Consider the following 22,102-nt stretch of genomic DNA (forward strand, 5'->3'; position numbering starts at 1 on the left):
GTTCTTGGTCTCCTCAGACTCTCAGAGCATAATCTTAAGAAAATAAGTCACAGCCTCTCCTTGTGGTCACACAGCCCGTTCTGCTGCAGTCTAATGTGCTGTTCTTCTACTGCAGAAGAACAATCATTGTATCTCGTGCTAGTACTGCTCATGCAGGGTCTACTGAAAAAGTGTTGAGTGCTCGCAGGTTACTTGTTGCACAGTATCAAGGTGAGTATATTTTGACTCTTAAGAATTATTATTTTTTTTCCTTTATTTGTGCATACTGCACTATAGAATCTACACCTCTGCATAAGCATTGGAATAAAAGGTGCCAATATTAGTGCTAGTATTCATGGAAAGCTCCGAGGCTCTTGCAGCTTTTGTTCAGGTAATTCATGCCTTCAGCCACTGTTCCTGTTTGTTGCTAGCTGCTACTGTGAAATTCAGCTGCTGCATAAATCAGTGCCTGCCTGCTCAGCATTTTCGTTTGGAAACAACATAGATATGAAGTGTTGTTTTTGTTCTGGATCAAGACGATGAGATACTCAAATATTTTGTTTTTCTCTTGTGGGGATTGCAGAAGGATCATGTTACTTAGATGACTAACATAAGTATTAGAGATGTAAAGTTACTTTAAAAGATTATGAAACTAGAATAAAAGTTAAGAGCTTGAACATCAATATCTGCACTTGGCCTCATGCCAATATTTCTGATGGAAAACCACAAAAACCGTCTGGTTCCTACTGAATTCTGACATGGTGAGATGAGGCTTATTTGAGGATTGGTTGTGGGATTTCCTTTAAACTTCATGCGTAGAGCCTTAGCTTGCAACTTCATTATGTTTAATTGGATGTGATGGTTGTCATGACAAAACAGTCTGTGTGTGGAGCAGTTTGATCTAGAGGCCTCCAGCTTCCCTCTGTATTTATCCTTTAGGTACAAAGGACCTGTTGTTGCTGCAGTCTGTGTTCTTAAATCTGTCCTAACGCGCACTGGGGGCAGATGGCTCGTCCAAGCAGCAGTGCCACGACGAGTCTGCTGTCACTGGCTGCGTGCTTGCTCTTTAAAGAGATCTGTTGCTTATATGCAGATACTCCTATTGCACAGCATCAGAGAGACTTCAAGTGTTACTTTTTTTCAACAGAACACATTAAGCCCTCAGACTAGTTCCTGACTTGGTCTGTGTTGAGAGCAAATCATCCCTCCTGCCCTCAGAGAAAGTCGGATCAAGTGGTTTTTGTGGAAAACATCTGATCTCCCTAATTTAAAAGGGGGTTGTTTAAGGGTAATATCTAGGGGCATTTCAGGGTTAAATTGTGTTGCTTTATGTCTTGTTAGGGCATAGGGATGCCCCTAGGTAATCTTAAATTAAAAAAATAAAAATAAAAACTACTGTCTCAATTTTTAATTTTCTATATAACTGGAGACAGAATGATACAGTTTGTGTGTTAGGAAAGAGTTGGGGAAACTTCGGTTAGTGAAGAAAAGTTTTATTTATTTTTCTTCCTGGAAAGAGCATTTTTTGTCTTTGCAGCTCCACTGAGGAGCAAATGTTACTTGAACACAGGTGGGCACTGTTGGATGCCTGCAGCTGAGATGGACTCATTTGGGAGCAAGGGTGGTTAAAGATGTAGGGTTATACACAGTTCCAGAGCTGCATGAAGTGTTCATGATCTTGCGGCATGCAGGGTGTTACTGCTTGGCCTTACATTAAGAACCAAAGTGCATCTATAACTGCTGCTCAGCTTTTCACACAGATGTCTGCTACTCGGTTTTATTGTTTGCTAATAGAAGATATGTCAGGCTTTGGTAAAGGAAACTGAAATAGGCGTGTAATTTAGTGTGACATTTCATCTTCTGCATATCTAAACTAAATAAGTTTGAAATCACATTCTAGGATTATTTTCATGTTTGATTGTATGGAAGGTTTCACGCTATCTCACAAAGAAGAGCCAAGTGACCTGACAGCAAAATCAAACTCAATATATCAGCTTTCTTGTAATCTGTGTATGGGGTGGGGGGTAACTTTGTCCTGAAAATTCAGCCTGTTCTGCTAAAACTGGAATTTCTAGATGACTCCCCAGATCTGGGTGTTCAAGGTTTTCCTGCCCATGTGTACAACCCCCAGCCTTCATCCAGGAGAGTCTTTAGCTTTCCAATTTCATGTCAAAATTATTCTTGGCTTCCCGTCAAAGTACTTTTTCTGTCTTCAGAAGAATTTCCACGTAACCTGTTATAAGGCTTTTTCACCTTACATGCAAGCAGCAAGTACCTGGACTTTCACTGCCCTAAGTAAACCTAAGAAACTTAATTTAAGTGTAGCTCCATAAATACTGAAGATTACTACAAAAAAGTTACAGTTGTACAAGCTGTTGCTTTAGAGGTGACTAGTAGATGTGGCTAAGAACCATGCTGAACAATCTGAAACTGCCAGCTTTCTAGACTATTATATACCCCTGTATTTACCCTCAGTGGTATTTTCCCCTCTCACGGGAAGGTGAGCGGGTTTTTAAAGAACGAAGACCAGCCTGTTCAACTCTAATCTTACCAGCCACGAATGCAGCGGTATCTAACTCTGCTTCATAAACTCGGAGGAATTCCTGGGGAACGTGACTTAATGTTCCCATTTATTTGCCATGAGGAAGCAGCGTTTAACACAATGAGACCTGAAATGGAGCACGGCCTTTGGTTCAGTCAGGTCTTTTTGATTTAATGCGGTGTGCTGAGAAACTGGGTCGGTTGAATCGGCGCAGTGAGCTTACCTGGTCAGTCAAGTGGGTGCTGGTGAGGCCGTTCCCTGCTCATGTTTTGTGAGCTGATGAGGCTGTTTCCTCTCCTGTCACCAAACTGCTCGAGTCTTTTTGTTGTTCTGCTTTTGGGTTTAAAAATTGCTGTGTTTCAGATGGCTCCCCTTTAAAAGAGATCAGTGACATGCTATCAAATCAAATCCAGTTTTTCATAGGTTAGGAAAAAAACTGACCTATGGTTTAGTGCAGACTTTCCTTGATTAACTTGTTTCCTTCCTAAAGAAGCATTCAAATGTGGGTGACAGCATTCCAGCTGGCAAGTCACCAGGCAAGCAGAACAGAGTAGTCATCTTCAGTAATGCTTCCGCTGACAAATACACTCAAGAATGCAATTTTTCTTTCTATGCAATAGCATCACACCAGGAAATGCGGTGTTCTTGGGGGGATTAATAATAGACCGCATCCTTATCTACAGTCCTGCTGGTTTGGGGCAAACAGCCCGTTGTTTGAAAGTAAATTGTTGTAATTTGTTCATCTCCTTGTCTATTTCTTGTCTGTTCTCACCTTCCCACATGAAACATTTGCAACTATTTCTAAGACTTAGCAAGATCTTTGAATTCTAGCCCTGGCCTCCTAAACAGTTCTTGTTTTCCACTGGATGCTCTGTGCAGACTTGTGAGTGTGCTCCATCTTCAGGGACTGTGAGAGTACTTAACCACATTTTCTTGCTCACTGCACTCCAGCCCACACACACATTCCACTTTCAAGACGTTGGCCAGCCATGACCAGGTCAGAGTGCATGTCCCTAATTCGTGTTCCAGCAAGATGAAAGTACTGAGTCCAGTCAGGCTGGAAGTCGTGTTTTGGCAACCCTGCAGCAGGGAGAACTGATTGCTGGCCTGATACAACATTGTCTCCTGCCTTGTCAGGAGCTATGGAGTATTTAGGTGCATGACTTGTCAGTTGTAATATTCACGTTGCTTAGATTTGTTGTGTACCTAGTCTGTGTCATATAGGACCACATCACATACGTTACTAGATGAAGCTTGATCCATTAGGCACGTTATTTGGTCAAAGAAGAAGTAGAACTGGCTCTGAGTGATGTGTTCTTGACATGTCAGTGTCTATAGGTACTAAGGAATAACATAATAAATTGAACTAATCTCTCTCTGTTTTCTTGGGCTATTCAAGCTACTTATACTCCCAGAGTTCTGCTTGCCCTTCCACAGTCCCTGAACCACTGGCTGTTGACTTCAGTGACTTGTGGAGACAGTGAAGTGTTAGCAGGTTGGGTCTGAGCTCTGGAGCATCTAGTGTGTTTTTGTGGTGGTGGTTTTGTTTTGTTTTTTACCTAAACAAATCTGTTTTTTTTTCCAAAATACTATCCAGCTGCAGGAACTGTAGTTACTCTATCAGTTAGCAGCACAGTAGCTGTCATCAGACAGAGCTGGCAATGTTCTCTCATTATGGGTGGGTCTGGAATCAATGAACGCTGTTAATACATAGAAGGCAGAGGCACAGGGAGCAGTTTCAGTGCCCTTCCCGATGCTGCTATGTGAAATTGCCTCTCCTGTTACCAGATGCCTAATCGGTATAAACATCTGCAAACAGGTCTGGTTGCTAAGGTTGAAATGTAATTACTCCATCCATGCAGACACATTGCAACTCAGGGCAAAAAGCCTGTCTGTTATTTATTACAAATATAATAGTAGTTGTGTGCGTGGCGGAGGAGCAGAAATAGCGTACGAACCTGCAGAGGTGAGGATGCAAGCCAGGCTGACTTGGTCTGATTCCTACTACTACTGTTTTCAATTCTTTCTTGTTAAGACAGCTGTATTTTTTCAGCACAAGCACATCCATGTGCTATACAGACACTTTGGGTGCATTCAAGGAGCCTTAATAGGCCCACATACATATTTTTCACAGTGAGTGCTGTACAGGTGCAGCACTTCAACAACTCCTTGTCCCCTCTGTGCTAGGTGGTCGGTTTGCCTATGTGTACTCGCAGCTTACCTGGAATTTCCAGTGACTGAAGAAAGAAGGCATTCCTATCTAGGTTTCTCCATTATGAAGTGCTAGTTGCCACCACTCGGAAAGATGCTTCACTAGCATTTGTACCTGCAAACCTGCTATTTAAGAGACTCTGGTCTTTACCTCTCCTTGAAAAGAGGAAGAAAGCATTCCTGAGCATTATCAGAGGTGTTTAGAGCTGCATAATAACAATATGGAACATACAAAGTACTGGTTTCCCTATGTATACGTGTAAAGGTTGGTATTTACTGCCCTTTATCGTATGGAAATAAATAGTATAGTATTTTAAATGACTTGCAAAGCTTCACTTGTATAATAAAATAGTTCAGTGAACTATGAACTTGCGCAATTGGGTTTCTTTCAAGCATCAGTATGTAAAATATCCCCAGTGGCTTGCTGTGTATGGGGTACATGTGTTGTTCTCCCCACCCACCCACCCACACCCTCATTCCACCCTCCTTTTCCCCTTCAGCGTGGGATGTTTTACAATAGAGTAGCTCAATATCAGGAGGTAGATGGTCAACTCCAAAGATACCTTGTTGGCTGCAACCAGAGATGGATTCTGGACCAACAAGCCATAGCCCAAGAGTCAGGCTTCAGTCAAAAAGTTACCTGTGCGTATACAGTGCCCAGCACACCTGGGAATCAACGCATTTATGAGAGAGAGGGACTGAGGCAATGTCATCTTGGGTTGTTATCTACGTCTCAGGTCTTGCGCAGAGATGTTGCAACTTAGCTGGTTGGCAACACGTTGCCTCCTTAAAGAGAGAGTTTTCTGAACCTGTTTTTCAGATGGCACTTTTAATTTTCTAGGTTACGGTGTGGTGCACAATCTCCAAAAGGCTGCAGTGTCCCACAGAGTGATCTCCTGGTTTAGTGTTAGAGGAGATGGCTCAAGGGGCAGAAAACAAAAACAAGCAAGACCTGAGGGCACTACTGAAGAAAGGGAGATCCCATTCTAACTACTGCAACTTCTAGTACAGGAACTCTCCATTGTTTTAAGATTATATAAAGTTTATTTTAAAGTTCTCTCCAGTCCATCTTTAATTTTACTTCCACTTTCCTCTCCCAGTTGGAAATGTAGATAAGTCTATCCTGAACAGCCTGAATTCATGGAATTAGCATTCAGTAATTCAGTGGAATAAACTCTTCAGTTTCTGTTGTCTTTATGACTCACAGAGCTTATTTTCCTTTTAATGCAAATGGCATTGTGTTTTCAACTGCATGTTTGTTTATTTTTCCCCCCTCTGGATCAAATTTCTTAGTAATTTTATGCATCCTAAGACAGGAAAATGAAAGCCTTGTGTTCTGTAATGTTTCAGAACACACAAGTCCTCTAAGGCCTTATTTTTGATTTGTTTTAAGTATGTTAGTCTTGGGCATAGAAGTGTAATCAAAGTTTTATGGCATGAGCCTGTGGATTGGGAAGCTATATCTATCTGTCTAGGATTTTTAGCCTCTTATGTGCATTTAAAAACTTACTTCATGTGTAAGTCATGCATTCTTCTTTGCCATCTCTCCCCTCTCGCTGTTACGAAACAATTAAAAACTGCTTGCTTAAGTTTTTGTCCTGGGATACTGCTGGGACTTGGTAGGGATCTTAAAAATGACCTGCTTTGCCTTGCCTACATGGGATAAGCAGAGTTTCAATTGTCAAAGTTTTCTTAACTGTGTCCTGCTCTTTTTGTTGCTGGTAGGAATTAGTCTGAGTTGTTCCCTCCCCAGCAATACCTTGAATTGTTTTTCATGTTGGGCTTTGATTTAATCATCTTGGTGCCACGGCGAGTTTCTTACGGTCTGAGCTGTATTCCACATTGATCTCCTCTTTGCTTGAGAGACATAGAAGTTTTTTTAGAGTGCCCAAACCAGGGTTTCAAGTGAATTAAGCTCAGGTTGCCTGTTTCATTACTAGCTTCTCTGTGCTAAAAGCTCATGTGGAGTGGTTGTAGGACATACATTTAGAAATACTGCTAAAACCATTATGTTCTTCTTGAAATCCAGACTCGGGTTTGGAGATGAGAAGCAAAAGGATGTAATACGGCAGGAAGGAGGCTCAACGGATTTTTCCAGGCAACCATCTACTCATGGAAATGACAACTGCTAGATATCCTGTCTCTCCTTAGTCTGCCTCTCGTGTGGCTCAGGGCTTGTCTGCTGGCACACAAGGGAATTCCTCTGTATCCTGCTGGTCATTCAGCCCTTTGGAGAACACAGAAGTTAACCTTTACCACATGCCCCAAGTGTCCTTGGGAGCTTTTCGATGACCAAGCAGTCATGTTCTCCATGCTTACGACTACGTAATTGAAGTGTAAAGAGGATGACTTCCATTTTTGGTCTTAATGCTAAAAACATTTTTGAAAGATGTAGCAGGTGGATTCTAAGCACTAACTAGCTCACTGTGTAGCTGATCTTTTAGGAAGGGGACTGTATCCAGAAGGATCTTTTAGAGTTGAAGTAATGTAGGATATTCCTTTAGGATAGAGAATGTTTTGTTTTGAACTAATAAATAACCATTAAGGAGATAAAGTAAAAGATGAGCATCCTGGTACTGATTGGAGTTCAGTGCTCAGCCGACAGCCCAAACCTTCTCTGGTAAGGTTTGAGAAGCACGTCCTTTCAATTCTTTTAATTTGTAAGGTAATACTTATTTTACACCTACTGTGGTGTTGTATCCAGAAGTACAAGTAACTTGTACCACACAAAACAGCGGATTATGAGCATATGTTTCCTTGAGGGGGGTAGGAAGGGATTAGAATATGATTAGGGATTTATTGCTGAGAGGGATTAAGCAACAGGAGCTTTTTAAGGTCACATCTTCAAATTGCAGTCTTATTGTTCTTGAGAATTTGGTATCTGAACTTCCCTTCCCTTGCTACACTCATTACACTGTTTGGGGAAACCTTTGGTTCCTATGGTACAGGAAGAAAACCTTAAGCATACTGCCGTGAGTCCTTAGAGATCCCAAGTGCTACAGCTGTGAAAAGGAGCTCCTCGGGCAATCAGGAAAGATTTTACTTTTACTGTGTTTAAAGCAATTTATTTAAATTAGGATTTTATTTTTTAAGGATGCTGCTTTAAAAATGCAGCTTGAAAGTGACAGGACACCTAAGCAGTTACCTTCTCTGGTTCAGTTCTGGGGTTCCGTGACCTGGAAACTACTTCGAGTCATCTTTCTCTAGGAGAGTCTGTCACCTGGGAAAACATTAGAAAAACATCTCTATGAAGGTTAAAAGACAGTTGATGCCTTCCTTGCTCCCTGAAAAAGATCACAATTTTGCATTACATTTGACTCAAACAAGCTGAGGCAACTTGTTTTATTCACGCTTCTCTGTTAACTGTAACATGTTAGTTCACCTGACACTTACCCTAGAGTTTAAATATACATAATGAAGTGACTGGAAACTGCTGCAGTGTCAAGGTTTTGTAGCGAGTGATTTGGTCCCTATTCTACCACATCCTCTTGTTTCTTCAGAGATGTGCCCCTGCACTGGATGCCAGTGCTGCAGCTGGGGCAGGCTCTCCGGGTCTGTCAGCTCTTGCTGTCTTTAACATGACATTTATAAAGATGTTGGGAAAATGTCTTGAAATCTTATCAGTGTTTAGATTACCTGTTGTCTGGTCTTGTATTTACAAGTACTCTTTTTTCTTTTTTTTGAGACACCAGGTTACAAATCTGACTTATTAGAAGGATACTGCATGATCATCTGGTTTTGGGCTCTTAATTTGTTTGGGGATGTTATTTATTTATTGAGATATAGTATAATATTGCAAGTGGTATAGTTTTCTATAGTTGTGAGAGTTAGAGAGAATCCTCTCTTGATTTGTCATTACCTTGCTGGTCATTATGCTGTTCCCTGCAAGCTTGGTTGTTTCTTTTGTCTTCTGATTTAACTGCTAATAGACTTTTTCTACTGATTAGTTAAACACTCTTGTCTTCTGCATACAATGCTAACCTCAGTCTTGCACTCTACTTCTGTTATTGCAACAAGTCTGGCCAAGGTGCTTCTTCACTAACAGCGTTAGCTGTAAGTGAATTCATGCCCTATAGTATCAGTCAGTATCCATAACCGCTGTCACTTTGCTGAATAGATTTTTATGACAGGAAGAATGAATGTTTTTCAGGTTAATGGTGATTGCTTCATAAGAATAATCTGTAGCCTTTTGCCTTTAAAGCCCCAGATTAATTCCAGCTCTAATATAATGACAGTTAAATTATAAGTCTCAAATTTAATTTAGTCATTAGGGCCTTCTGTAATCCAAGGGATGGCCTGCAGGCAACTATGCCGTGTGCTTGAAGAAACCCTTAGTCCAAGGGGTTTTAGGCCTGAAGACAGCCAACTCTAAGATGCCCCCTCATTTAACCTAAAGCCAAATCCAATCCTGCATTGAATAGGAGAACCTGCAGAGCAATTTGGATAAGACAGCTAAGTCAGTGCCCCAGTTAAATTTGCTGATGTGATAACAAAAATCTAATCTTAAGTGTGTACATTATAAGGGTTTTGGTAGTACCTCAAAGCATGGAGACTGTATTGTATGCAAAGTACTGTGTTAACGTTGAGAAATAGCTTTCAATCTACCTAAAACAATGCTTTTTGTTTTTCTCCCTAGATCAATGTTCGAGTTGTTACTGTGGATGCAGAGCTGGAGTTTGCCATCCAGCCGAACACTACAGGCAAACAGCTGTTTGACCAGGTCAGTACAGTGTTGGTATGGGCTCTTTTTGCTTAAATTTAGAGTATATTGGAGAGTATAATGTTTTCTTAAGACTGAATTCCAAACCTACCTTTCTCTACCTCCTAATCAAAGGGCCCTGTTCCTAAGTTCTCTAAATTCCATCACAGTGAAAGAAATAACTGAAGATTCTTGCAGGTGTTATGTTCCAGTGAAACCTGTCTTCCTAGCAGTGTTGGGTGATGAAGTGTCATAAGGCATCTAGACATGTCTAGATCTGGACAGCACAGGTAGTGTGAAATACAGCTTAACTTTTATTCATTACTGAAACTTTCAAGTTCGAGTGTTGTCCCTGTACATAAAACTCTTCGGAATCAAGTCTTTAGGGGGTTGGTGAAGGTGCAGCTGGATTCATTAAGAAGCTGAGTTGGAGGTTGCTACTTGCCATGGATGTTTGAGTTTGCCACACTATTAGAAAAATAGAAGAGTTTGATCACCATACAGAAGCTATAGCATCACGCCTTTTAAGAAGCCCGTATGCAGCAGGACAGAGTGGAGGCTTATCCAGTCTGCCTCCAGGGATTCCTAAGGAAGCGGAGGACATGAGTCCTTCAAGGGACTCCCCGCTCTTACTGTTACTCGTCCTGTGACTGCATTAACAATATACAGGTCTGTTTAGAGATACACCTACCAAAGGTCAGGTAAAGACAACTAAACCAAACAAAGAGCGCTTTGTGGAACTTCGTTAGTCCTATGTACCTTGCCCTTATAAAACTGATTTAAGATCTAGATTTCAGCAGAAAAAAATCAACATCTGGAATTCAAAAAAGAAAAAAAAAAATTAAGAGCTTGCTTCTAAATATTGCTGCTGAAACTGAAAACTAAGTTGATCTGTGCAGACTTGTGAATACTTAGGCATATTGTTCATGAAGCACTGCAGCAATTACTTTGCACTTCTCCCCTTGTCCCCTGGTAGCCTTGATAGCAAAGGGTGGTTGAGCTTTAACTCAAGTAGGTGAAGCTGGCTAAACAACATTCATTTCTTCCAAGTTTTTCTTGGTAGTTTCTCATTTCAGTGAGTTAGCTAGAATTTGTTAAGTGTTATGGCAATTGTACAGATTGTGGTAAGAAGTACTCCTCTCCACCCACTGAAAAAAAAAAATTTCTTTATTTCATGGAGTGAAAGGAGGAAACTAAATTATAATCATTGAGAAACTTTGCGGTATGCAATAGAGTACTACACGTTCTTTGTTTAGCACTAGTTCTAAGTAAGTCCTTTTCATTGTCACTGATGTGGGATAAACTTCAAGTATTCACTGGAAATTTGTTGAATTGCATCTGAAACGTGTGTTTTTATGCAACCAGCATTTAGTGTTTGACCTTCTATAGCCTGCTGACTACCATTGCATTTGGGTAACTTCCCCCCCCCCCCCCCCCCCGTTAGCATGGCTTCATCAAGTTTCATCTCTGAGGGTACAACAATCCAAGTGTCTAAAAGCTAGGTGTTTAAAAGCAATGCCTAGACCAGAGAGTATAAATACGTCCTGTATTCCTGATGACAAAGGTTCAAAAAGTTTTTTTTTTTTTTTTGCCCACATATTTGTTACATTTCTATCTGTAAAGAGTCAGCATCTTTTCTCTGTCAGAAGAGAAACTAGAGAAGCACAAACTCCTGAGAAGATGGAAACAGGCAGGATTCTTCAGATCCAAGATACTTCTAGTCTGCTGTCTAGGTAGTTCTCGTGAAAATAGTGCTTGTTGTAGTACTTGGTGTGCTCTGGGATGGAAAATCACCTCATGAAGACTTGGTCCTTTCGTCCTGTAGCTGGGATTTAAAATGTGTGATCGGAAAATTACCGGTGGCCTTTACCTTGTTGGGTTGTACTTCTGCACATCAAGAGGAGACAGACTTTGGTATAATGGCAGCACAGACTGGAGCAGCTAAAGACTGTTTAATTTCAACTGTTCTGACAGCCCCTCTTCCCTTCTGCTGTGCATGGCTTTTACTGGACCCTGATCTTGGAGGTGGAGTTGACACCCAGTTAAAGCCTATGGAGGCAACAGGTTTTCCCTGGAATGGGGAGTGGCCCAACTTGAAATGCAGAACCACTGAGGGGGGGGGAAAGGGTATGGAAGAAGAAGGGCTGTCTTTAAAAACCACGAGATGATTTCTTGGCCTGGCTGTCAGCTAACAGAATTACTCAGGCAGTGCCCTTGTGCTTATTGGCTTTGCTATCTTAAATGTATGCTGCACATAAGACAGATCATGACTCCCTTTTAACAGAAGGGGAAAATAGTGAAGCCTCCGAACGTTGAGTTCAGCTCTGCTCAAGCCGCAGCTACATCTGAGGTGTTCTGGGAACCCATGGAGTGGTCTCTGGAGCTGGCTCGAGTACATCCCCTTGGCTAGTCCTGGCAGTCCTGCACCTTTCTGGCAACAAGGGGAAGAAATTCCAGTGAAGGGGAGAGTGCCACCAGCAGTTTCGGAAGTGTACTGAGGTAGCCAGTGCCTTATGTGCCAGCACGAGTATGCCAAGACCTGTGGCCCATGAGCTAATTTAGTTTCTTAAAGCAATTGCACTATTCCTTTTGAGCAGATAATCTGATCAAGAGAGCATCAAATGACTGACAATTGAAAGGCCTCATTAAATGAGAACTTGCCTGTCTCTATTGAGTGAATGTGCCTTAAGCTCCAGCCACAGTTTTGAGATTTTCTTTGTCAGTTTGGGTAGAATGGGCAGGTTCAAGATTTGCTCCTCTGTGCATTTTTGTGGATAACCTCCTCCCCTCCCCCCAGTTATCTTGAATCTAAGAAACACTTTGGTTCTTAGGGTTTTTTTGTTTGTTTAGCTATGGAGGAAGCTTTGCAAACCTGTTTCCCAGAATACAGGCTAAAACAGTCTCATCTTTGTTCTTGGTATTTGACCCCAAGTGCTGAAATTTGAAGTCTAGTGTAATGCTTTTTGTTTCCTTGCCTTTATGTTTTGGGAAGAACTTGAGGGGTCATAACTTCTGTAAGCTTTCCAGCTGTCTTGGTTTATAGAGGAGTATTTTTTCTTTGTAAGAGATGCCCAGAGATAATGACCTGATAACTGCTTGATTTGTGCAACTCTTCATTTTAACATGTTGCAACACTATTTTTGTGCAATGGGGTGCACCGCATTCAACATACCCTTGCATTTCTGCTAGGTTGAGTAAAGCCTGGTTCTGACCCTTTTAAAAAAAATGCATGTTGCCTTCAGAAAACTTGGTACTTCTATGGTGAAACAAGCCAGTTTGGGAAAGAAGGGCAAAGGAATTTCAGTCAAAAATGTTGAATTTTTTTCAGAGCCCAGCTCTTTTTTTTTTTTGACGGATTTGTGGGGTTTGGGATGGTTGTTTTTGTTGTTTTTAACACAAACTCTAGTTCACTGTAGCTAGTTGCTTATAGAAAGTAGAATGTGTAAATCATAGCCTGCTGAAAACAGCCCAGTGCTCAGCTAGGAAGATACTCGATTTCCTCAGCTAGTAGGCACAGATCTTTGTAGTCTTGAAAGGGGCATTTGCTTAATGATGTTTTTCACATTAATGTCTATGCAATTTCCTTGGTCTGCTTATATCACTAAACCTTGTATGTTACCTGTTAATTAAAAAATGGCATATATAAACAGTAATTCTCAGGGTGCTAGCCAGCATGGTTTCTTTCCCCACTTTCCCCATGTCCCTTACCAACCCCAGGAAGCCCTTGGGTACAAACTCCTGGCTTCTAGCTCACTGGTAAGCAAATTTAATGGAAACTACAGCAAAAACTAATTAAGTATCCCCAAATCATTGTCTTGAGCTGTGGAACAAAATGCTTGCATTGCTCAAAGAGCGTGCAGTTAGCACAGAAAGTTCGTTCCAGTAAGTCTGCTCTCTGGCTGTAGTGTCTCATACTACATACTAGCAATACTACACATGGGGAGGGTGAAACAGATCCTAGTTTGAGATCTTAGTCCATGTATCTACATCCTTGAGTTTGTCTTGCTTCCCTAAGTTGCAAAGTGTTGTTTTTTTTTTAAAAAAACAAACAAAAACCCTCTTGCTTTCCACTCAGTTCAGCTCCCTGTGGTGATGCCCACATCACTGTGAGGGGCTACTTTGCAAATAACATCAAGGAAATAATCCAGATGTGTGTAGTGGATCTTCCCAGATCACAGCTCTGTCTAGGGCATGGCTTTGCAGGCAGATGAGCTGGCAGCAAACTACTGAGGAATAATAACAAGCGAGAGTAGGAGGAGGTTGGGGACTGTTAAGCTATCTCTACTGAGGAAAAGGAACTTGTCTAAACAGGGCTATTGTCACTAGTAAATGTACAATCCAGTCAACAAGGGTGTTTCTGGATCTTTTATCTGGTTGGTATTTACAATATATGAATATAGCTGACGACATTGCTATCTTCTCAGGCAATTGTGTGTTTTTGTTGACAAGATGAAACTAATTGATGCAAGATGAGTATGTTTAGGCAGTTGCCTGCAGATTCAGTGGTTCTGGGACTTGAGAGGATACCTGGGCAAGACGTACAGGTGAACTGCTCCCTGCAATAACTTTTTTTTACTTTTCTGTTATAGGTGGTTAAAACAATAGGTTTGCGAGAAGTGTGGTACTTTGGTCTTCAGTATGTGGATAACAAGGGATTCCAGACTTGGCTGAAGCTAGATAAAAAGGTAATTGCTGAGTAAAGGTTAAAGCTTACATGATTCCTGATGTGTTATTGTCTGTGACTTCATAAACCTTGTACTTGTTTATTGTTCTTTAATATGCATAATTTAAGGATTATTTCTGGAGAGAATTTCATGACCTCTGTGGGAACTGTTTGTGTGAGGTGTGGCATGGTGGAGGCTTACTCTTTTCTCTCTGTGTGAGTGGTGGAAAGCTTTACTGTACTCGTCCTATGCGCAGCAGCAGCTTAATGCTGTCCCTTAATGTGCAGAAACAGCTAGCTTTCTGTGTCTGGAGGAACATCATGACTAGTAACAGTTTTAATCTCTGCTTGTGCGGAATTAGTTGCTGCACTGGTCAGACAGATAGGATGCTTCAAGGCTGGGCAGTTGTAACATGGAGCTCAGATACCTCTAATGTGCTCTTGTTCATGAACTTCCAATTCTTATGAGGATACGAACTGTTTTTCCTGATGGGGCAGCCAGTGACTTACCTGTTCAGTGTAAGGGGGCTGTTCTGTCAAACACATACAATACTAAATGGGTTTGCCGTCTGATGCAACTTGGCAAATCCTACGTTTTTCAGTGACCGAGCAAAATTTCAGTGTACAAGCAAAATTTTGCTGACTTAATTGGAAAACGCAATGCATCTTCCCTGGGTTCTCATACAAGTGAGCAGCTGGAATTAAGGAATGACAGCAATTAGTTGTCAGACACTTGGCTGATATGAAGCTGTGGGAGGCCTGTGGACTGTACCCTTGGAATCTTTTTCCCAGGGTGCGAAGGCCATTGCACCTTCTTTATCTCATGCCAACCAGCACAGCTTGCAGGAGGTATGCTGGGCAGAGGGTAGCTGTTTCACTCTGAAGTGCACCTCTTTGTCTCAGTGAAAGAAAAGAGATGGTGGGGAGTATGTCTGTACCTCTCTTTTTAGAGACTGACTTCTTAAATGATTAATATAGTGCTGGAGTGTGTTTAGCCAAAACTCTGCAGGGAGCTTCGTGCCTCTAGATGAATGAAGGTGAAAGTGCTCCTGTGTGTGCTTGAGAGTTCTCACTGTAGCATATGGGCCCAGATTACTGCAGAAACACATTTTTGAAAACTGATGCCTTTTTAAGGCAAATGCCCTAAATCCCTTTTTCTGTGTAGAAGCAGTTTATTCTATTGTTTACAACCCTGCTTAGTTGTGGTGTCACCACTGTCCTCAGGTGTCTGCTCAAGAAATCAGAAAGGAGAATCCCCTCCAGTTCAAGTTCCGTGCCAAGTTCTTCCCAGAAGATGTGTCTGAAGAGCTGATACAGGACATCACGCAGAAGCTCTTCTTTCTGCAGGTGAAGGAAGGGATCCTCAGTGATGAGATCTACTGTCCTCCTGAAACAGCAGTTCTTCTTGGCTCTTATGCTGTGCAGGCCAAGTTTGGAGATTACAACAAAGAAGTGCACAAGCCTGGATACCTCAATTCAGAGCGTCTGATCCCCCAGAGGTAAAGGAATTGTTTGACTCAGTTTCCCTTTAATAATAATAAAAAAGGGGTCAAGAGTTTGCATTCTAGTTACACAGAGTTTCACTGAAAACATTTTTTTTTTGAGCTGTATATACATGGTTTTTATCCTCCTTTTAATTCTATCTGTTATGTTAAAAGTACATTTTTGTGCTGCCTGTTTGGGGTTGCTTAGGGAAAGGTAGCTGGGTGAGCTCAGGAGAAGAAACACACAATTCTTCTTTTCTTTCCTCAACAGCGCTGCAGTTCTGGTAACTGGCAGTGTGTGTGTCTCTTCTTTAAGAAGGAAAGAGCAGGCAGCAGTTATGAACGTTACCCCTGGAGAAGTTTGGGTTGCATGTTCTTAGTCAAAATGTACAGTCAAATCCCATATCTGAAAAGCATGTTATGAGGCTAGATATAGGTAGTCCATCCCCACAGAGGAGAAGTGTATGTTATAAGACAAGTGTCATAACCTCGTGATGGCACTCTGTTATTCCCGGAATTAGACACCACACCTACTTTTGCTTTGCTTTAACCCTCGTGTCTGCAGCATGCATGTGATTCTATTTGCGATGTTCTGCATTACTCCTCTCGTGTCTCTGGGCAGCAACCAGAAAGGCTTCACAGAGAATGAAGGTGGTTTTTGTTCATTCTGAATGGCTCTGCTTCACAGTACAGCTTTGGGCTGGGTAGGCTATTCTCTTAGTTTCAGTAAGACTTCATGGGTGGGTCTATAGCAAAGATAGACATCGATGGATATAGCAGAACACAGTCTAATCTTGCCGATATCTCTTGCCATGTGTTAGGGTGATGGATCAGCATAAACTCTCCAGAGACCAGTGGGAAGAACGGATCCAGGTTTGGCATGCTGAACACAGTGGTATGCTGAAGTAAGTGTTTCATATTGGTCACTTTGTTGATTAGTTGTCTTAAGCTTGCAGTTCAACAACATGCTTTTGTAAGACTCCAAGAGTCCCTTGTGTGGGGATCTTGTGGTGTGTATTTTCTAGTCTAACATTGAAGCAAATGGTAAAATTGAGTCAGATTTCCACACTGGTGCTGAGAACAGTCTCATAGCTTTCTGAAAAAGCTGGCACCTAGGTACAGTGCATCAGTGATGACTGAGTGGATAAAAGTAAAGGTGTGTCTCTAACCTTAAGTTCATTGAAGCATTTGCATTGGCAGATGGGGAAAGTTCAGGTACTGTACCTTTCCCACTGATGGTGTCTTGAGACAAGGATAAATGCTTGAAGAGATGAAAGTTGCTAACTTCCTGTCTAGAAATACTAGGGCTTGGCAAATGGAAGTAGAGTGAATGTGTGTGTGAACAGAGGTGTAACATAACTCCTGAAGTGAATCCCCAATGCTGAATGTTCAGTTTTAACTTCTGCATTTGTGTTGGTTTAGGAAAAGTTGCTGCTTTTTTTTTTTTTCTGAAGACTCTTTTTCTTTCTGAGATAGCTTTTTATTTTTCTGACTAACATCTGCTCTCCTTCCTGCCTCAACTAGAGAGAATGCCATGCTGGAATACTTGAAGATTGCTCAAGACCTGGAGATGTATGGAATCAACTACTTTGAAATCAAGAATAAGAAAGGAACTGACCTCTGGCTGGGAGTTGATGCCTTGGGGCTCAACATCTATGAAAAGGATGACAAGTAAGGCTTTTGTTTTCACCTCTGATCTACTGGAGCGAGGGCTGGTGTGGGAGCCAAAGGGCATTTCTCATTTTACATGATCAGGGCAAAGTTTAGAACTTGCTTGTTTTCTAGTAGGAGGTGAAACTGTGCTAGGAAACAAGCACTTCATTTCATTTATGCTTTCATGACTTTCCTGATCTTCATAGCTTGATCTGCTAATAGAAGAACAGATGTCAGTTGTAAAATGTCATCTAGTAAAGCAAGTGCAGTTATAGACCTGAACACCAAGATAAGGAGTTGACCAAGCTTTTCCTTTAGTCAGGTTGCCAGGTATGCCAGTGGTGAATACAATTTGAGAACCTAGATAGGCAAATGTATCTGCAAAGTGTTAGGATTAAGGCCATTCCTATACTGAAGTTAATGAAGTTAATAGACGCATGTACAACTGCCTGTTCTTGAAAAAGTAAGGTGTAATGGGGTGGACGTGAAACCAAAGCCAGGTAATACCCAGAATCCAGGGAGGAGTTGACCATAAAGCAGAGAATGAAATGAGGTCTTGCTGAAGTACGCATAATTTTAGTCAACCCTTCTGTTAAAGACAGAACCCTTCTGTTATATCCATTAGTAATTGGATAGTAGGTGGGAAATAATAGACTGCATCTATAAATAAACATAAAAGGAAGATGAGAGCAGCTGTATCTAAGCCTACAAGTCACTTCTAATACTCCATGGTTCGAAGGGGACTGAAAATACCCTTTTTTTTTTTTTTTTTTTTAAAGGAAGGGTTTCTGTCTGGATTGTATGCTCTTCTTTTTTTTAGTGTTCCAGGTCTTGGTTTCATGTAATAAGTCTGTAACAGACTGTCATTGTAATACAGAGGGGATTTCACTTGCTCTGTTTGTTTGCCTTCAAAAAGCTTTGAATGCAACGCAAATACTAATTGGAACTTTCTGGAGCTTCTGTTAAGATGGCAAAGAGAAATGCAGACTTCCCTGCAATGCTAATATGTGCTGTCACCTGGAAAACAAGGAGTGTCACTTGAAAGAAAAGTAGTTTCGCTCATGTAATACTTCAGTCTTGAATGACTAGTTGTGCTAGGTAACCATGGTCTCACAAACAGGTTTTTCGAGCTGCAGAAGCAGACAGAATACAGCCCTCATCTGAAGAGCTATCAAGAGTGTTTGCAAAACAAATATAGTGCTGGAGTAAATTGCTTGTTTCTGCCATAACTCTTGCTAACTATGTAATTAAGTCTTTTGAGCAGATACAAGGACTAGAAAAATGATAGTGTGTACCCCACCTGTGGCTTGTACGTGCAAAATCTTGGGTTTGGGGCAAAGGTGGAAAAGCAAAGACTTCATTGTTGAAGTTCAACCTGAGGAAAATGATACTGTGCTACAGGCATGCAAGCCTCTGTACTTAGTGTACGTCAGTCTTCTGCTACGAGGTATTTTCAAGCTTTTCCTCTGCAGTAAGGAGGAGAATCTGCAATAGAACTTAGACAACTAAAATAGTTTGGTTAATTTCATACTGTATTGTCTAGGGCTGAAACTCTTAAGGTACTGTGAAGGAGGCTGGAGTAATTGCTAATCTTAGCCTAATCAAACCATTTGCGGTACGGTTCTTACTTCATGTTACACAGACACACTATTGCATAATCTTGCAGTTAAGTTAAAGGTCAGGGAATGGTAAATTCTGAAGAGTACACTTTATTCTTGACTTCTGATAAAAATTAACCAGGTTATCTTATGCTTGGGCCCAATGAAATCATGATGCATAGTAGCTTTCCATCCTTGTAAAGATGAGGCAAATTCCTCCAAAATTACCAGCTTTTTTTCCTTAACTGATGAAATCTATAGAAAGGATTCTTACAGAGCTTGAGTGATTCACCATGATGCTATGCGCTTCTTTAAGCACTAAACATTAAATCGTTATGCATTCAACCAGTTTGCTAGAAATAATTGTCAGCACTTCAGTGTGCCGAAGAGACATACATTGAGGGGGGGAGAGATAATAACAGGAAGATTGTTTGTTGGTATTAATATTTGTGTAAGACCTAATTCTTGATAATTATGTTCTCTAGAGATAGCAGTTATCTTCCCTTGATAAGGGAACAATAAAAGAAGTATGTGACATTAAACATATACATGAAATATTTGTTTGGGGCAGGGGGAATTGAAGGAATTTATGTTCAAATACACAAGCCCTTGTAATATTTGAACTTGTTTTGGATCTGTGCAGGTATGTAGAGGTAAAGTAGTAGAATAGCTTAGAAGCACGTGATCTCATAACTTGATGCTTTTTATATGCAAGAGTCTAGAGAAATAATTAAAAAAAAAAATTACGTCTTTAAGCTTCACTGGAGAAGCTTCATGGGAGATTTTAAGTACACCAACAGATCTGAGCTCGTAAGCGGTGAGGAAAAGGTGGGAGTCTGACACTTGGCCTTTGCATTGTTGTGATGGTTTTTCCAACAGAAGAGCCATGGACTGTTGTAAGACCAGTGTGTGAAGTTCTGCTTTGTGACTAGTGGAATGGGCTGAAAGAGCAGTTTGCATGGAAGGAAATAGCAGGTTTCTCTCTCCTGCTAGTCTTGCCTGTAATCTGTGGCAGGGAACATAAGACAAAAAATCTGCTTCTACTAACTGTGCTTATGCCTGCCCAGCACTTCAGCAGTGAAGGCTTCATGGAGCTTAGCTGTAGCACAGCAGTGAAGAAACAGCCAGGTAGACTTATATGCAGGGGATGGAGGATGATAGTGTCTGAGTTACTTCGGGTTATGCCTCCCATCATGTAGCAGAAGCCTTCTGGAAGCACAGGACATGCATCTCAACTCTGCATGCTGGGGGTTTTAGGGCCTGATTTCAAAGAAATGAACTTAAAGTGTTTCAGAAAGTTGCATGTGTGGCTTCTGGCAGTTGAATCTGGACACCCCATAGACCCCATTCATCATGTGGTCTGTCAGAATAGATGCCAATTTCTGTGCTAAAATCATACTTTTGAGTATCATTTAACTCTGGAAGCCAGGAGGCCCAATGGTAGGTGCTAAAGTACATTGCCTCTGTCACTTGTTTGCATTGCTGAGGATCTAGGGAATCTAGAAAAGTCAGGGCTTTAAAAAGAGTACTGTGATGCTGAACTTGTGTGGAGGGTTTTTCCCTCTGCCCTTCCTGTGACAGATCTTTTGCTGAGTTGCTCCCTAATTACTTCAGGCAACAGGATTCTGTTTAGTATAGGTGCTCAAAACTAGGCTCTGCTAACCTGGTGTGTTTTGTTTGAGGGCCTGTGAGGGGATGTGGGGGGGGAATAAGTAAGATCTTTGGATGGTTCTTCAGTGCATCTGCTTCTGAAAGACAGGGCATGTAATTAAACCAGCCCCAATGCATAGGTCAGTAGGGTGGCTGATCAAAATGAGAAGAGATTCTGTAAAGGAGGCGATTGGGCATCTTTTGCTGCTCCGTATGGGGTTTTGTTTCGTCTACTTCTCTCTCATTGTTGGGCGAGCTCTGTCAAGTGCTGCATCCCACTGAGTCTGTGTTTTAGAAGTAATGTGGTGAGAAAGAGTTCATTGCAACGTCTCGTAAAATATTCCTCTTCTTTCCAGACTGACTCCAAAGATTGGTTTCCCCTGGAGTGAAATCAGAAACATCTCCTTCAATGACAAGAAGTTTGTTATAAAACCTATTGACAAGAAGGCACCTGTAAGTATACTGAGAATGGATTGGATACTGCATATCAGCAACTAATACTGTTTTATTTCAAAACAAAGTTGTCTGTGGAGAGAAGAAAGCTGCAGATATTCTAGATGCAAAATTGAGCATCAGTATTGAAGATGTATTTAGAGATGTCCATTTTTCTGTGCAGCTTAGGTAAAGGGCTTATGGCCTTATCCAACATGGAGAAAGACAAGGAATTTACAGGTGCGGAGTCCCCGTTTTTTTCCCTGACAAACTAGGTAGACATGCTTAAACCTGAGATTCTTTGCTAGTCTTGAGTCTTTTGTATAGCTGGATTATACTCTGAGACTACTACTCTCCTCACTTCCTTCTGTGCATAGAAGCTGATGGGTAACTTTTTTGTTGTTAATTTTAAAATAAAAAGTCATGCAAATGTTACTGCAAAGCCACATGTATACATATGGCTTCGCATTTAATGCTCGCTTTGGCCCTACAGAAATACTAGAAGTAAGTTAAGGACCATGGTGTTCATTTCCTTACCTGAATAGTAGGATAAGTAGTAAGAATATGATTTCTGTGAAGAATTTTAAATGTAGCTACTCATGAATGTTACTTTTCAATGTTTTCCCACCTGTTTTCAGTTATTTTAGTGAAGAACTTGTGACTTATTTTGAGCTGCTGAGAACTTGAAGTGGAATAACTGGTGTAGGTGGTTCTCGTTCTGTCAGCCTTGTGAAACTATAGTAATAGTTGAGAAAGGCCTCCTCTCTTTCCCTTCCTCCACCCCAGTTCTTGGCCTTGGTGGATAAATACAGCCCTGAGAAATAATAAGTAGTTTGGCTTTGGTAAAGGGTGATGTCTCAAATTTCTCTGACAGGAAAAGATCCTCCCAGTAATCTGAATGATGCTAACAGAGCGTGCTTCAGGGCTCCTGGTGTGAGGCATCCTTTCCTTCAGATGATAACCTGGGGTTTGGGGGGGAGAGGGGCTTTTCTTGATGCTATTAGTGAGAACCAGCAAAACTCCACAGAGGTAGAAAGATGTCTTCCCCAGGAATACATTTCTCAGTAAAAGAGCCCCTTTATGATTTTGGACGTGTTGTATACAGTACAAAATATTAATCTCCTGTTTATGGATCACAGCATTCCTTCGGCTCCCTAACAGTAAATCTGACTGAATTTGAACTGGAAGACT

At 41.2% G+C, this 22,102-nt stretch overlaps 1 protein-coding gene across 4 annotated transcripts in view; it reads left to right on the plus strand.

Annotated features, from left to right (window-relative positions):
* EZR (ezrin) overlaps window positions 1–22,102 on the plus strand; it is a 37,908-nt gene that overhangs the window by 7,978 nt on the left and 7,828 nt on the right. For 3 of the 4 annotated variants that reach the window (XM_035538508.2, XM_035538506.2, XM_035538507.2), the window contains exons 3-8: window positions 9,369–9,452; window positions 14,021–14,116; window positions 15,319–15,593; window positions 16,400–16,483; window positions 17,103–17,249; window positions 20,836–20,932. In XM_035538508.2, the coding sequence (XP_035394401.1) occupies window positions 9,369–9,452; window positions 14,021–14,116; window positions 15,319–15,593; window positions 16,400–16,483; window positions 17,103–17,249; window positions 20,836–20,932 (783 nt within the window). Of the gene's footprint in view, window positions 1–9,368; window positions 9,453–14,020; window positions 14,117–15,318; window positions 15,594–16,399; window positions 16,484–17,102; window positions 17,250–20,835; window positions 20,933–22,102 lie in introns of those variants that run through there. The other variant, XM_035538509.2, reaches the window with a different exon arrangement.

Source organism: Cygnus atratus, chromosome 3 (assembly GCF_013377495.2).
Source record: "Cygnus atratus isolate AKBS03 ecotype Queensland, Australia chromosome 3, CAtr_DNAZoo_HiC_assembly, whole genome shotgun sequence".
In the NCBI taxonomy this organism is placed as follows: Eukaryota; Metazoa; Chordata; class Aves; order Anseriformes; family Anatidae; genus Cygnus; species Cygnus atratus.